Source organism: Poecile atricapillus, chromosome 20 (genome assembly GCF_030490865.1).
Source record: "Poecile atricapillus isolate bPoeAtr1 chromosome 20, bPoeAtr1.hap1, whole genome shotgun sequence".
Lineage (NCBI taxonomy): Eukaryota > Metazoa > Chordata > Aves > Passeriformes > Paridae > Poecile > Poecile atricapillus.
In genome coordinates, this window is record NC_081268.1 from 6,142,025 (window position 1) to 6,155,265 (window position 13,241).

Genomic DNA, 13,241 nt, shown 5'->3' on the forward strand with positions numbered 1-13,241 from the left:
CACAAGCCACGCCCTCGGACACACCCTCAGTGCTGGGTCATGTGACAGGCGGCGCGGGAAGATGGCGGCGTCCTGCGAGGTGGGTGCGCGTTGGGCTCCCGGGGGCGGGGCCGCGGCTTCGCGGCGGCACCGGGAACCACCCGGGAGCGCCTCCGACATCTCCCGCGGGCGGATGTCGTTCCCAGGAGCCGAGGTTGGGTTGTGGGTGTCGGGGTTGAGGGGGACAGGAGGCGGCGGCGATCAGCGTGGAAGGACAGGGCGCGGGCAGCCCGCGGGTTGAGGGGAGTCCAACAGAGGGAGCAGGCAGGGGCTGCAGCGAGGCGTGGGGCTAGCGGATGTTTGGTCACATCAGTGGGGAGCTTCCCTGCCCTGAGCAGCCGGGAGGCGGATCACGAAACGGGCAGAAAACGCTCGGTGTGGCTTGAACCGGAGCGTGACGGGTCCCGTTCGATGATGAGAGAGCGGCAGCGCCGAGGAGTTTCACCTTACCTGAAAGGTGTGGAGGAGGGGATTGCGGCAGGCACAGGAAAACGAAATAACCCAGCAGTGAAATACATCGCAGTGCAGATTGTCTAAGCATTCAGAGCTGCTGCATCAGAGATCTCACCCCGGGTAGAATTCTGCATAGTCTTGCAGCCTGGCAGGGAAACTGTCACATGCCATTGATACAGGAGCTGGGGTGAAACCTTAAGGTTGCCAGACTGAGTGGGAGGACTCGGTCTTTCGTTGGTAGATGACATTTACTCTGCTGCTTCTCAAACAAGCCTTAGGCTTCCCCCTCCCCAGTGCTCAGAAACAGCAGGGAGTAGGCCCCCAAAACCAGTATTGGTTGGAGGTAGATATTGCCCAGACCAGTTCTGATTTATTGATTGTATTATTAATTCTTCTCTTGTTTAAAAATTAATTGCAATGACAAAAGATCACTTGGCCTGATGGAGCTGTGTAGCAACAGTGCATGTAATGAAGCTGTTTGGCAATCAAATATTTCAGGCTATATGAATAAGGATGCCAAAAAGCAATCTACCAATAATTAAGTTTTCAATACAAAGTCATAAATAACTAAATACTGCAGACACACTGTCTAAGGAAGCTTGACAGTACAAACTGTAATAGCTCCTTAGTAATATTACTATGACTTTGTCAGCTTTGTAATCTGGTGTCACCATTCAACCCTGGCTGAAAACCCAAAAGAGAACCTTAAATAAACTGCTGGCCTTCCCTGAGGGAGCTGGTGTAGATATTGGCAATGGGATTTGGGGAGAAGAATTTAGTAAGACTGCTGCTAATCAGCTTTAGGGTGGGCCAGAAAGGATAAAGTAATCAACTGTTTCACAACTGGATCAATCATAATATTTCCAACAAAAATAAAGAACCTGAGACCTTCAAAGACTCCAGAAGAGGTGCCAATGTAATGGTTTACATATAGCTGATTATCAAATAATGTATCCATAGAGAAATCAAGGTTGCCATAAAGCAATAAACGCTGGTGACAAGTGCACAATGTTGTCAGTGCCCACAATTCTTTTCAGGAGATGAGATTTAACCTAACAGAATAAATATGCCTGTTGTTGATTATCTCAACTGTTTATCTTCCAGTCCAAAAGTTTAAAGGAAAGTTTGGTTTGCAGGGCAGCTGGCAATGGGCTGTAACCATTCACTTAGAGAAGGTGAAGTACAGGATTGGCTCACCTCACTGGTTTGTTGTTTTTTTAAATCATCTGTGTGTTGACATTAGCAATTGGCACATAACTATCAGTTTAAATTGAGTTTAAAAACAAAATAGCTGTGCAAACACTTGAGCTGTCCAAGTAGCTGCTTCAATTGCTTGCTTTATTTTTTTTTTTTTAAATAGGAATTGCAGTAGCACGGAAGGGAATTCTTCCTAATGGACAACTGAGCACATTGGGACTCCAGAGATTCTGCAAGCTTGAGGCAGGTCAGGCTGGAATCATGTTAAACAAACCAGTGCTGGTGGAGTCGCTGCTGGTGTTCACCATGGTGCTGTCGGTGCACGCGGTGGTGTGGGACCGCTTCTCCTGGTGCGCCGTCGCTTTGGCCGTCCAGGCCTTCTACGTCCAGTTCAAATGGGACCGGCTGCTGCAGCTGGGGGGAGCCGTGTTCCAGTTCCGGGGGGCAGCCAACAGCGGCCTGCTGCCCGCCAGCATGGTCATCCCCCTGCTGGGGGTGGTGATGAAGGAGAGGTGCAGGGCTGCCGGCATCGTGTACTTCGAGCGCTTTGGCATCGTCGTGGCTTCCACGGGAATGCTGCTCGCTCTCTTCCTGTCCGTCTTAGCAGTTGGCATCACCAAACCTGTGCCAACCAACACTTGTATCCTGACTGGTATTGCTGGCAGCGTAATTATCTACACCATGAAACATTCCTTGACTGTCTCAGAAGTGATAGAGGTTCTAGAAGTGCTGCTCATTTTTGTCTACCTCAGTATGATCTTGCTGTACTTGTTGCCCCGATGTTTTACTCCCGGAGAAGCGCTGCTGGTTCTTGGAGGTGTAAGTTTTGTTCTCAATCAGCTCATTAAACGTTCACTGAATGTAATCAAGGGCAGAGGGGATCCCATTGACTTCTTCCTTCTGGTGGCAGTTGTTGGAGTTGTTCTTCTTGGTCTTTTTTTCACTGTGCTCTTCATTTTCATGGATTCGGGCACGTGGATTTCCTCCATGTTTTTCCACATGATGACAGCAGTGTTAGGCTTAGGGGTCATCATGCCTTGGCTGTACCGACTGATCCACAGGAACCCTTTGTTCTGGCTGTTCCAGTTTCTGTTTCAGACACAGACAAGACTTTACCTTCTTCTGTACTGGACTTTCTTGGCTGCCTCAGCATGTGGTGTGGTTTTCTACCAGAACACCAAGAGATCATCTGAATCTAAAAAACACCAGGCCTCGACTATAACCAGGAAATATTTCCACTTCATTGTTGTAGCTACTTATGTTCCTGGACTAATTTATGACCGCCAGCTCCTCTACGTTGCTGCAGTGCTGTGTCTGGCAGTGTTTATCTTCTTAGAGTACGTTCGGTACTTCAGGATCAAACCCTTTGGACAAACCCTGAGGCATTTGCTCTCTCTCTTCTTGGATGAAAGAGACAGTGGACCTCTAATCTTGACTCACATTTATCTCCTCCTTGGCATGTCCCTCCCAGTGTGGTTGTTTCCCAGATCTTGTGCTCCTAAAGGCAGCTTGCCTGGAGCAGGAGCACTGGTCCCCTACTCTGGGGTGTTGGCAGTAGGCGTAGGAGACACCATTGCCTCTGTTTTTGGCAGTACAATGGGGGAAATCAAGTGGCCAGGAACAAAAAAGACCTTTGAAGGGACAATGACAGCTATTTTTGCTCAGATCATTGCTGTGGCTCTCATTCTGATCTTTGACAGCAGTGTGAATCTGAACTCCAGCTACGCCTGGATTCTGGCATCTGTGAGTTTGGTTTCTCTTTTGGAAGCTTACACTACTCAAATTGATAATCTGCTGTTGCCTCTCTACCTCCAGATCATGCTCATGGCATAGAAGCACTTCCAGGGACAGTTTTCTGTTCCTAGAGCAAGGTACTAGAAAATGCACTGTAATGAAAGCTCAAAGCTGATCTTTTGGTACAGCAAATTGTTGAGAACAGAAATGAAATAGACTTATTTAAAACAAAGGTTTTGATTTGGTCTTTTTACCCCTGTCAAAAATAGCCAGATTTATGTTCTAGAAGCAACAAACATAACTGATAAAAACAGCACTTGTGTTTAATAATCCAATTAAAGTTTCTTCTGGGTGCCCAAGGGAAGCAGAGGAAGAGGTAAGTCAATTAGAGAGGATAAAATAAACAAGCAGGTCTCTCAGATGTTGCTACCTCTGCACTGTACCTTGTTTTCTGTACTGAGTCCTGCACCTTGTGTTTGATGTGTGAGCTCTCATTTCTGTATAAGCACAATGTAAAACATGTTTGATAATGAGGGGTGGGCACAGGAACCAGGTACTAGTGTCCAGCCATGTCCAGTCCTGATCAGCAGGAGCCAAAACCACACCACGATGCACAAACACAATTCCAAAATCAGTAGCTGCCACAGCTGAGTTATCCAGGGTGGGTAGTGAAGGTTTGGGAATGTCAGACATTGCTCATTCCAGACCATGCTAATAAGAACAGTGAATCTTTAGCCCTGAAGTTTGCTTCAGCAAGAAAAATGTTTTGTCTTTCTCAAGATTTAATACCCAATTTGGAATGAATATGGGGGGGGGAAGTTTAGCAAAGTCACAGCTAGAACTAATTACACATTAATCCTGAAAGCAGAAAATCTGTTGAAGTCAATAAATTTTCTATTATTACAGTTTCCTACTTTTCACATTTTTTCAGCCAGATGTTTAATCAAATAATTTAAAAAATTTCTTCTATTAACAAATTGACTAAAGGTACTGAATTCCATCCATTTAATTAAAATTACAGCTACCATTTTGTGGCCAAAGAAACCACTTCTATGTATGAAACCTTCCTGTATCAGCAGTCTCTTCTCACTGGTTTGCCCAGTGTCCATTAGAACAAAACACAAGTGTCCTTGATGTGTCCAAGCAGGAGATTGTGATTCCAGGATTCTAGTTTGCATCATGAAGTTCACTCCTGGCAGTTTTTTAATTCACTTTTGGGAACAGTTTGGGGGAAGTCCAAGGTACCTTACACAACACAGTCCTGTAGCTCTGGGACTATGCCTTGGGAGGGTGCATAAGACCACGGGTGGAGTGAAACCAGTCCCTGGGTCAGCAGAATTGGTTCCAGAATCCAATATTGTGTGCCCCTGCAACAAGCCAGGACTGGAATAGCTGAGAAGCAGCATTTCCCAATTCATCCCCCTGCCTGGGAAGGGCTTCTGGGATTTGGTGCTGCTTTTCCTGAGGATGCCAGAGTTGGCCAAAGCTGGTTTTTAACACAGTAAATTGTCAGATACTCTGTAGGAAACCAAACTCAGTAACTGCTGGGCTGTTTCCTTCATGTTTAACAGGAAATCCTGCCAATCAATCCGGCTTTTTAAATTTTATTTATGCACTTGAAGTAGATGATTTTGCATACTGCAGGTAGTGGTGCAAGTCAGGACAAATTATCCCGCCTTAGCAGAATTCTAAATTATTAACTCCTCTCATGGAAAGACACAGACAAAACTTGAGTTGCTTCTGCCACAAGCCACAGCCTTCACCACTGACATCATAAATTGCACCAGAGGTAGAGACATTTGCTTTCCTTACACCCTGCTTCCAACTTTCAAACAAATTGTAGAAAAGGTAGTTTTTGAATACAGAAACTTTGCATTCAGTGTTTCTGCTGTTGCTATGAACCAGCTCCCCAATTTACTTTTGAAAGGGATGAGTCAGTAAGGTTTGGGTGTCCTCAGCAGCCTTAGGGTCACTCTGCTATAATTCCTGCATTGGTGACACTGTGCTCAGGGTTGCCAGAGCTGCACCAGTGCTGGTGAAATCACACATAGACAGCTCCTGTTCAGTTCAGGATACAGTCTGGGATGTAGCTTGCATTTCCAAACATTCCTTGCTATAAGCTGGTTTGGGGATAGGAATTGGTCTTTTGCATATTTAGAGTTCCAACTGCTCACCAGACAATTTAGCACTGTCTCCCCCTTTGTTGGGAGAAGGTCACACTGTGTCTTCCTCAAAGAAAAGATGATGGAGATGAAAAAGAGAATTTCTATATTTTTATTTAAGTGTAAAGAGTTTGACTGAGGTTGTGTCCATTATTTCAACATGAATCTTTAAAAATTGTAATATTTTTAATCACACCCAGAGATAAAACATTCAACTACTGTCTGCCAGGAGTATTTAGAAGATTGACTATAAATTGACTATAAAAAGCAGACGTCCTGCTTCACTTTATCCACAAGATTGCTTTAAATCACTGTTATTCCAAAAATAAGACAGAAACGTAGGGGTGAAAAATCAAACTTCTCCCCTGCATGTCCACCTGCTTTGCTGGAGTCAACCAGACAAGAAATGCACTTAAGCTCTTAAACACAAGAAAATACTGAGTATCTGCAAGGAGAAATACTTGGTAAGTAGTCCCAGTCAATGTGCAATGGTCTTAACTGGTTTGTTTTCAAGACTGAAGGTGTTTCCTTAGCAAAAGGACTAGTGACTACTCTCATACTGGCACGGCTCCTGCTGCAGTAGAAGCTTCTGTCTACTGCAGGTCTTGGGCTGTGATAATGGCCCTGGTTTTGGGGAGGAGGATAAATGAACATTGAGAGCTGATCTAGTGAAGATTGTTTTTAAAAGATTGTGAATGAACAATCAAAAAGGAATATTGATCAGCTATTGACTCCACAAAAGCCAGTCACTAACTTCAAGTGTAGAGCGATGGAAAAGGCAGTTCAGGAGTTGGCTGAAGCCTAGGAAGTAAAGAAGAGGTAAAAGCAAAACTTCAGAGGCTATTCCAGTTCTGCAGACACAAAATCAGTGCCAGATGAGGCACTACCAACAAACTGTACAGGCAAGACCCCCAACAGTTATCCTAAGTCTTGCACTGGAAAGGCTTCAATTTCCTCAGCCACTTGTGAGGATCACAACCTTACCAGTTCTCTTTGCTCCAGGTGGTGCCTTTGGCTTCCATCACGTGGAAGGTGAACGCATGGCGAGAAGACTCCGAGCTGTTGAGTTCACTCTTATGGACAACCTCACCATGGATGAGGATGAGTCCACCTGTGGGAAAGAATCACCTGGACTGCTGCTTTCCAAAAGATGAGCTCTGGCTTTCCAATGGAAGGGAAGGTGCAGGGCTAAAACAGGATTTTAGCTCCTTTGTGTTTTCTTGAGCTGTGAAACACCACATTTGGAGCTGTTTGTACCTTTACTTATAGGCAGAGGTATGAACTGCTTCTCATCATAGGCTGGCTCTGAGCCTACAAACTCTACACATGTTGAGGCACCTGAAGCTGCACGGACCATCCTCCGGGTAATCCCATCTGCAAATCCACAGAATAAGCCAACACACAAAAATTAAACACCTGGCTACATCCTGCACAGTAATGGAACAATATCAGTTATTTCTCTTGGCAATGATAGGAACTTTATTATTACTATATTCACACTTTCCTTAGTAGTTTAGGTGGGGTCTTTTTCATTAAGTAGAGATTTAGGATTTTTCAGCTGTGGCAGAAACAGATAAAACAGCTGTCTTTTCCTTGCCTTTTTGGCCCCTCCTGTGCATTGCAACAGACCATTTGGAACACAAATGGTCACACACTTATGCAAAACTACCCTTTGGTCCATTTGTGCTTTCTGTAGGAGCATAATCCATGATATGAGTACAGTTGGCTCCAGGATTTGAGGAATGAGTGGCTTAAAATCTGAAGAGCGCTATGATTGTACTCACTGAGTGAATCTTTAGGTGAGCAGAGTTTAAAGCTGCCCTGTGTGCTCTAGGGGTGGGAAAAAGGAGAACTGTGCTGGTGACCAGCAGTGGTCACACACATGCTCTTACTGGTGTGAGAGCCAGGGATGAACCACAAACAGCCATTCTCCTGTGTGGCATCTTCCAGGGCGATCCAGAAGCCCAGGATCCGGCCCAGAGGCTCCGTGTGCAGGAAGGTGGCATCTTGGTGTGGAGTCACTGCAAGAAGACACTGTCATTGGGGTCTTCAATGGGATTCAGTTCTTCTAGAAGGACTTCAGGCTTGCATCTCCCTGACTCAGAGCCCTCCCCTGCCAACCCACCTATCACACACGTTAAATCTTACATAAAAATAACAACTTTTAGCCCACTGGAAATGTAAAAACAGCTCTTTGTTTGAGCTGCATATGATGTAACTTTTCTGAAAAAATGTGGATTTCAAAGATTTTAAGATGGTTTGGTCCACCAAGCTGACAGGTTTAAGTCTGATTCTGAGCCCTTTCTCTGGTAACATTCCTTTACTAAAGGAGCATTATCTGCAGTGTGATAAAGAGATAACACAAATCTCACCTTCACCACCAATGCCAGGTTGCTGCAAAGAAAAAAAAGTGATGTGTGAAGAGTTTCACAGCTTCTCACTTAACAGGCCCTTATTTCCTGAGTGACAAGACAACTTGAATTACTGTACCTTGAAGATATACATGCTCTGCACAACTACTGGTCTCTCAAGGCCTAGTTTTCTTCCCAGTTCCTGCAAGAAAATTTTCCAAGATTAATGTTTTCTGCACATTATTTAGCATTATTCTTCGAGGATATTTGTTTTCACTGACAAAATTACTCCTCCTGGGAGTGTAAAAAACTAAAATTAACTACTCTGCAATTCATTTTTTTCCCTAAAACCATTCTAGGAAGCAATAACAGCTCACCTGCACCTTGGGGGAGTGGGTGATTTGCTTGAAGACAGGATCATAAGCGTGTAGAGCTGAGGGGAAAGAAAAGGCTCAGACAGAAGATTTCAGGAAGAGAAGGGAACGTGGCAGCCCTCAGTGATGAGCTGCAGACACCACAGCCAAGCAGGATAAATTGCAGCCAGAAACTTTCATCCCTCCCAAGATGGATAAACGTATCTTATCACACCTAAGGTGATAGGAATTTTACAGACGGTACAATCATCATTAAAGACCATAAATATAATCACTTCCTGGGCACAAACTGGACACACATAAAAGCCAGTGTACATCAGGGTGAATGAAATGGAACATTATGTGATTCAGTATTGTATTTCACCAAGTGACAACCATTACACATGACCCTGAGGCATATGGGTGAATTCATCCTTTAAAAACACACCTCAAAGACCTACCAGAAAAGTGAAGTACTTGAAAAAGGAGCTAGAGTTCATCTTTGGTGCCCTTCAGAGAGCCCCAGCCAGCAGGTCAGAGTGCTTGTGTAGACTCTTGCTACAACCCAGCTCTGACAAATCCACAAAAAGAATCAGAGATGTGCCTCCAGCTCATCCTGATCAGATTGCCAGAAGGACAGATGCCCAAGGCCAGCAGGAGCTGCTCTCAAGCAAGGGATGAGACTTGACCAAAATGAATAATTACAGAAAATAAGACTAGAGAGGGCTTTTGAATTGTTAAGTTGCTGTGTCAGCAGGAATTGAAAGTAGTTTTCACTTCCCCTGAGGAAAAGCTGAAGTGTGACAGAATGGCAGCAGGCCTGGGAAGAGGAGAGTGTTTTTCTGAGAAAACCACAGAACAAGAACACTTAGTACTGAATTTCCAATTGTAGTGAAGTTCAGTATGAACAAAGTTCACGTTTGCAGGCAAAGAGAATCCTGCTCTCATTTTCCATGTGTTGTTTGAAAATGAAAGGGATCAAAATGCAAGTCCAGGAACTGGGAGAGAAGCAGGTCAAACAGACCAGTAAGGGTTAAGAAAAAGTGTTGGTGACACCACAGGAGGGAGGGGAGCTTCAACATCAGCAAACCAGCATGGCACAGGACATAGGAGAGAGTATTGATTGTCACCAGTCTCAGTGGTAAACTTTTAGAGCAAATCTCTTACATAAAAGAGCCAAGGGCTGAAGTCCAAACTTTTGCATGTCAGTGACTCTGAGCTATTCATTGCTGAGAAACCTCTGAGAAGGGGTTTTTGAAAAGGATTGGAACAGAAGATACAGCAGTCTGAGAGCAGAGTGAGGGGCAGCATGGAGAGAATTGCAGAGACAGTTATGTACAGTGAGTAGGTCTGGAGAAATCCTCACATCTCTTTTGTCCATCCCTCTCCAAATCCCATCCTTTAAACATACCATGGCCAATCTTGCTGACAGACTTCTCCTTTGGAATTAGAAAGTTACCTACAAAACAAAACCATAATTTAACATTGTTTGAAAAGCAGGAATCATTCCTTGAACTGGAAACTGGCCCCTGATCCCTCACTCAGCCTTTTCACATTCCCTCTGCGTGCCTTACTCGGGCCAGGGCTTACCTTTCTCATCCAAAACACCTTTCTCAAAGAAGAATCTAATCTTGTCTCCACTGGTGAGGAAATAATCCGAGCTACCCTGCCAGGGATAAAAGCCCAGTAAAGACATCATCCTTGTAAAAACATAAATGAACCTTCAATCAAATTATTAACACTCACCTGCATCTTTTTTTCCACCCAGCCGCAGCATAAACAAAACACAATGAAAAATCATTCATAAAAACTTTCCACAACACTCCATGTCTTGGTGCTGATCAGGGCTTTACAAGAACCTCTCACATAGAGGTCACCCTTGCTTTTTTTTTGTTGGCTGCCTGGAAAATAACCAGTCTTCTGTCTGCAGAACACGTACAAAGTGATCTGCAAGAGCTGCTTGTGGCTACCAGGGGTTGAAAGCACAGCAGAGCCACACTGATAAGACCCCAGGAAACATTTGCAGAAAGCTGGAGAGCAAATTCCTCTCCTGGTGTTATGTTCAGTTAGGAGGAAGAGCCATGTTCCAACAGAGTGAGTGAACCCTGATCAGCAATTTGCCTTTTCCCTTCCTCTTTCCAGCTCTCCCAACAGGGGCAGCTCTGCCCTTCCCAGTACCTGTGCTTGGAGCTGCTCCTGTTCCCTGGTGGAGAACGCGGTGCGGCAGTGCGGCGGCACTTCCATCTCCGAGACGATTTTCTGGATCTGGCTCCTCATATCGTCACACTCCTCTGCGCTGAAAAACTGCTCCAGGACAAGGAAGCCATCCTTGTGGAACTAGAAGGGACAAGGTGACTGCTCTTCCCCAGAGTCCTCGGGGGAAGCAGCATAAAGCAAGAGAAAACAGTTCTGGCCCTTAACAGGGTAAAAAGCATCCCAGCTCCAGCTCTGCAGCATGTTCTTCATTTTTAATTTCAGGACAGCTTCTGTTGCAAAAGATTCATTAAAAGGCTGAAATTCCAAACAGTTAAGAACAATCTATTTCAATCCCTCAGTCTACACAAAACAGATCTCATTACTAGAGCCTTTTGTGGTAGGATCTCTTATCTAACACCTGTAACCAGCAGCTATTAAACTACCAAGCCCACTAATACAAACAGGGCAGTCGCACCTGTGTGCCAAATCACAATGAGATTCCTTTACAATCTGGAAAGCTTTGTTCTCTCTAAGGAAAAAAAAAAATCCCTGGGTGATTTCTCACAGTTCACTACACAATCCTTCACAAAATAAACTCTGTTGGCAGTGAACTCAGTTTCTTTATATAGAATACCCTGGAGATTATCCTTTGCCAGGAAGATTTCCAGTTCAGGGATGAGAGCCGAGCAGCAGAGACAGAAGCAGCACAGGAGAAATGCCTCCAAGAGCTCTGTGGGACAAGCTGCCCCTGGAAGAGTTTGTAGCCATGACACTCACACACTAAAATTAATATAACACAAGAAGCTGAGGAGAATATAAGGTGCTTGTAAACAACAGGTTAACTAGCAGTGACTGTATCTTACACACAGCGTCAGCTGGCTGCACTCTGCACACGCTCCCTCCCCACAGAGCAGCTCCTTACCTTCTGGATCTGATGCTGGGTTACAGATGCCATCGGGGCAGAAGCTCCCCAGATCCCAGCACCAACACCGCGATGCCACCCGGGCTGTGCAGGACAGACTCCCCGCCTCTCCACGTCATCCTTGTCCCAGCATGTGATAAAAGCCAGCGCTGGGCTGTTGGACTCTTGCACAGCTCCAGAGATTTCTGTCCCTGCCGCCAGTTCTTTCTTCCTGGCAGTGATGTTTAGGACTGCACAGTATTGCTTTGGCTCTTGGTGGTAACAAAGCACACAGAAATTTTCTCTTCAAGTGCTATCACAAACTTGATGAACATTTGAGCTCCAAGGAGGAATCGCTTTTAATTAATAACCCAGATTTAAAAATAGAGCAGTTAAACTGGTAATTGCAGGGGTAAGTAAGATAAGGGGGGCAGGGGGGGTGTAAAATAAGTAAGATTCAAGTGTGAAGAAAACATCAAGATGTCTTAGAACAAATTTAAAATGCTGATTAAGGGTCTTACAGAGCCCTTTTTGCTTAGCCAGTGAGTCTTGCCAGCACTGAAAGGCTCCCCAGCCCAGGAGGTGACAGACTAAAGGGTGGTAAACAGCTTTCACTGAGGGTTTGGTAAAACCCATAGAGAATATTTCTGCTATTTTCATCCACAGCTGCTTTTTGGTAATTTACACCTTCACTTGCTCTGTTCACTCCCCTGCAGCTCCAGAAGTCCATGTAGTATTTACAAGTAAGTTCAGCCCAATCTACCCAAAGTTCAAACCAGAAAGCAAAAAAGCAGAAAGTGGCTCTAAAAGGCAGAGAGTTGCCAGCCCAGCGGTGGCGCTCCCAGCCAACACATCCCTCCCATCGGGAATCCCTGGGGAAGGTTTCTCTAGAAGAAAATGCGTTTGGCTCCTAGAGGAAGCATCGAAAACACCCTTGCAGCAGCACTTCACAAAAATAACACCATGGGAGCAGGTTCTTGCATCACTCAGCAAAGGAAAACCCAGCAAAAGGAAAGAATGCAAAATACTCACAAAAAAAGTGTTTATATCCTAGAAACTGAAAATTAATTTAAAGAAAGGTTGTTTGAAATAATTACATTTTCTATTCTGTAAGGGAATTGTGGACAAAAATACCTCTGCAGTTTACTAAAACTTTATTTATTTTTTTTTAAATAAAGAGGAAATTAGGGGTTTGACCTTTTTTCAAGCTTTTCCCTGTACTCAGGAGGACATGAACTCAGTCGTTTAAAAAACTAAATTCTGCCAGAGACTTTAATCACTGGGCTACAAACCTGGATGGGGGGGAAAAAAAACAACTAGTCTCCAATACTGCAAAGCTCAGAAAAATATTCCAGTAGTTCCTCCTTCCTCTTAACAGTCTCACCAACTGATGGAGTGGAAAACTTTATAAGGAAGATGTGTGACCAGTGGGGGAAAAAAACAGCTGTACACTGCTGCCTGCAAGCTGATCGTGTGACCCACCTCACCCCTCCCTGGGAGGCAGCAATCCTGGAGAAACACTCCTGGAAAACACTCCCACACCACTCCTTAGTCCCTCTCCGTCACTGTTGTGTCATGTCCTTCTCATTCCCACACACAGTGGTTTTTTCCAGCAATTTATCACGTCACCTTCTCCACTCCCCACCTTGCGCACACACGATGACTCCAGAAGCTGTTTTGGTTCATGCCACAACAGCAAACCACAGTTTTCCTGTTCCATGAAATGTTTTGAGCAACACAAACAGCAGATCACAGCAAACAATGCAGCAGCTACAAGGATATAAATCCATCCTGGTTTCAGGAGCTTTCCATGTCGGTCCTTAGGACTCCTCCCATTCTTTGCCACTATTTTGAG

At 44.8% G+C, this 13,241-nt stretch overlaps 2 protein-coding genes across 3 annotated transcripts; one reads left to right on the top strand and one right to left on the bottom strand.

Moving 5' to 3' along the window:
- The first annotated feature begins 5 nt into the window (after positions 1 to 5).
- Positions 6 to 5,546, top strand: DOLK (dolichol kinase). Its single transcript, XM_058853512.1, has 2 exons — positions 6 to 79; positions 1,853 to 5,546. Exon 2 carries the CDS (start codon positions 1,951 to 1,953, stop codon positions 3,520 to 3,522), a length of 1,572 nt encoding a protein of 523 aa, XP_058709495.1. The 5' UTR covers positions 6 to 79; positions 1,853 to 1,950; the 3' UTR covers positions 3,523 to 5,546.
- A 135-nt stretch (positions 5,547 to 5,681) lies between these two features.
- Positions 5,682 to 11,557, bottom strand: PHYHD1 (phytanoyl-CoA dioxygenase domain containing 1). 2 transcript variants are annotated; one of them, XM_058853513.1, is made up of 11 exons: positions 11,408 to 11,557; positions 10,468 to 10,626; positions 9,880 to 9,955; positions 9,701 to 9,748; positions 8,314 to 8,369; positions 8,076 to 8,138; positions 7,958 to 7,979; positions 7,478 to 7,606; positions 6,843 to 6,959; positions 6,570 to 6,696; positions 5,682 to 6,386 (listed from the first exon to the last, which is right to left on the bottom strand). In XM_058853513.1, the coding sequence occupies exons 1-11, from the start codon at positions 11,438 to 11,440 to the stop codon at positions 6,341 to 6,343; spliced, it is 876 nt and encodes a 291-aa protein (XP_058709496.1). In that variant the 5' UTR covers positions 11,441 to 11,557; the 3' UTR covers positions 5,682 to 6,340. The 2 variants fall into 2 exon arrangements, with proteins under 2 accessions (XP_058709496.1, XP_058709497.1); XM_058853514.1 differs by lacking the exon at positions 9,701 to 9,748.
- Between the last annotated feature and the right edge of the window lie 1,684 nt (positions 11,558 to 13,241).

Excerpts from the sequence above, each read along its gene's own strand:
- PHYHD1 (XM_058853513.1), bottom strand. The coding sequence starts at position 11,440 with ATGGCATCTGTAACCCAGCATCAGATCCAGAAG. Across the intron at positions 7,980-8,075 it reads AGAGCATGTATATCTTCAAG|CAACCTGGCATTGGTGGTGA; the intron begins GTACAGTAATTC and ends TTTTCTTTGCAG. Across the intron at positions 6,697-6,842 it reads ACCTCTGCCTATAAGTAAAG|GTGGACTCATCCTCATCCAT; the intron begins GTACAAACAGCT and ends TCTTTCCCACAG.
- DOLK (XM_058853512.1), top strand. The coding sequence starts at position 1,951 with ATGTTAAACAAACCAGTGCTGGTGGAGTCGCTGCTGGTGTTCACCATG.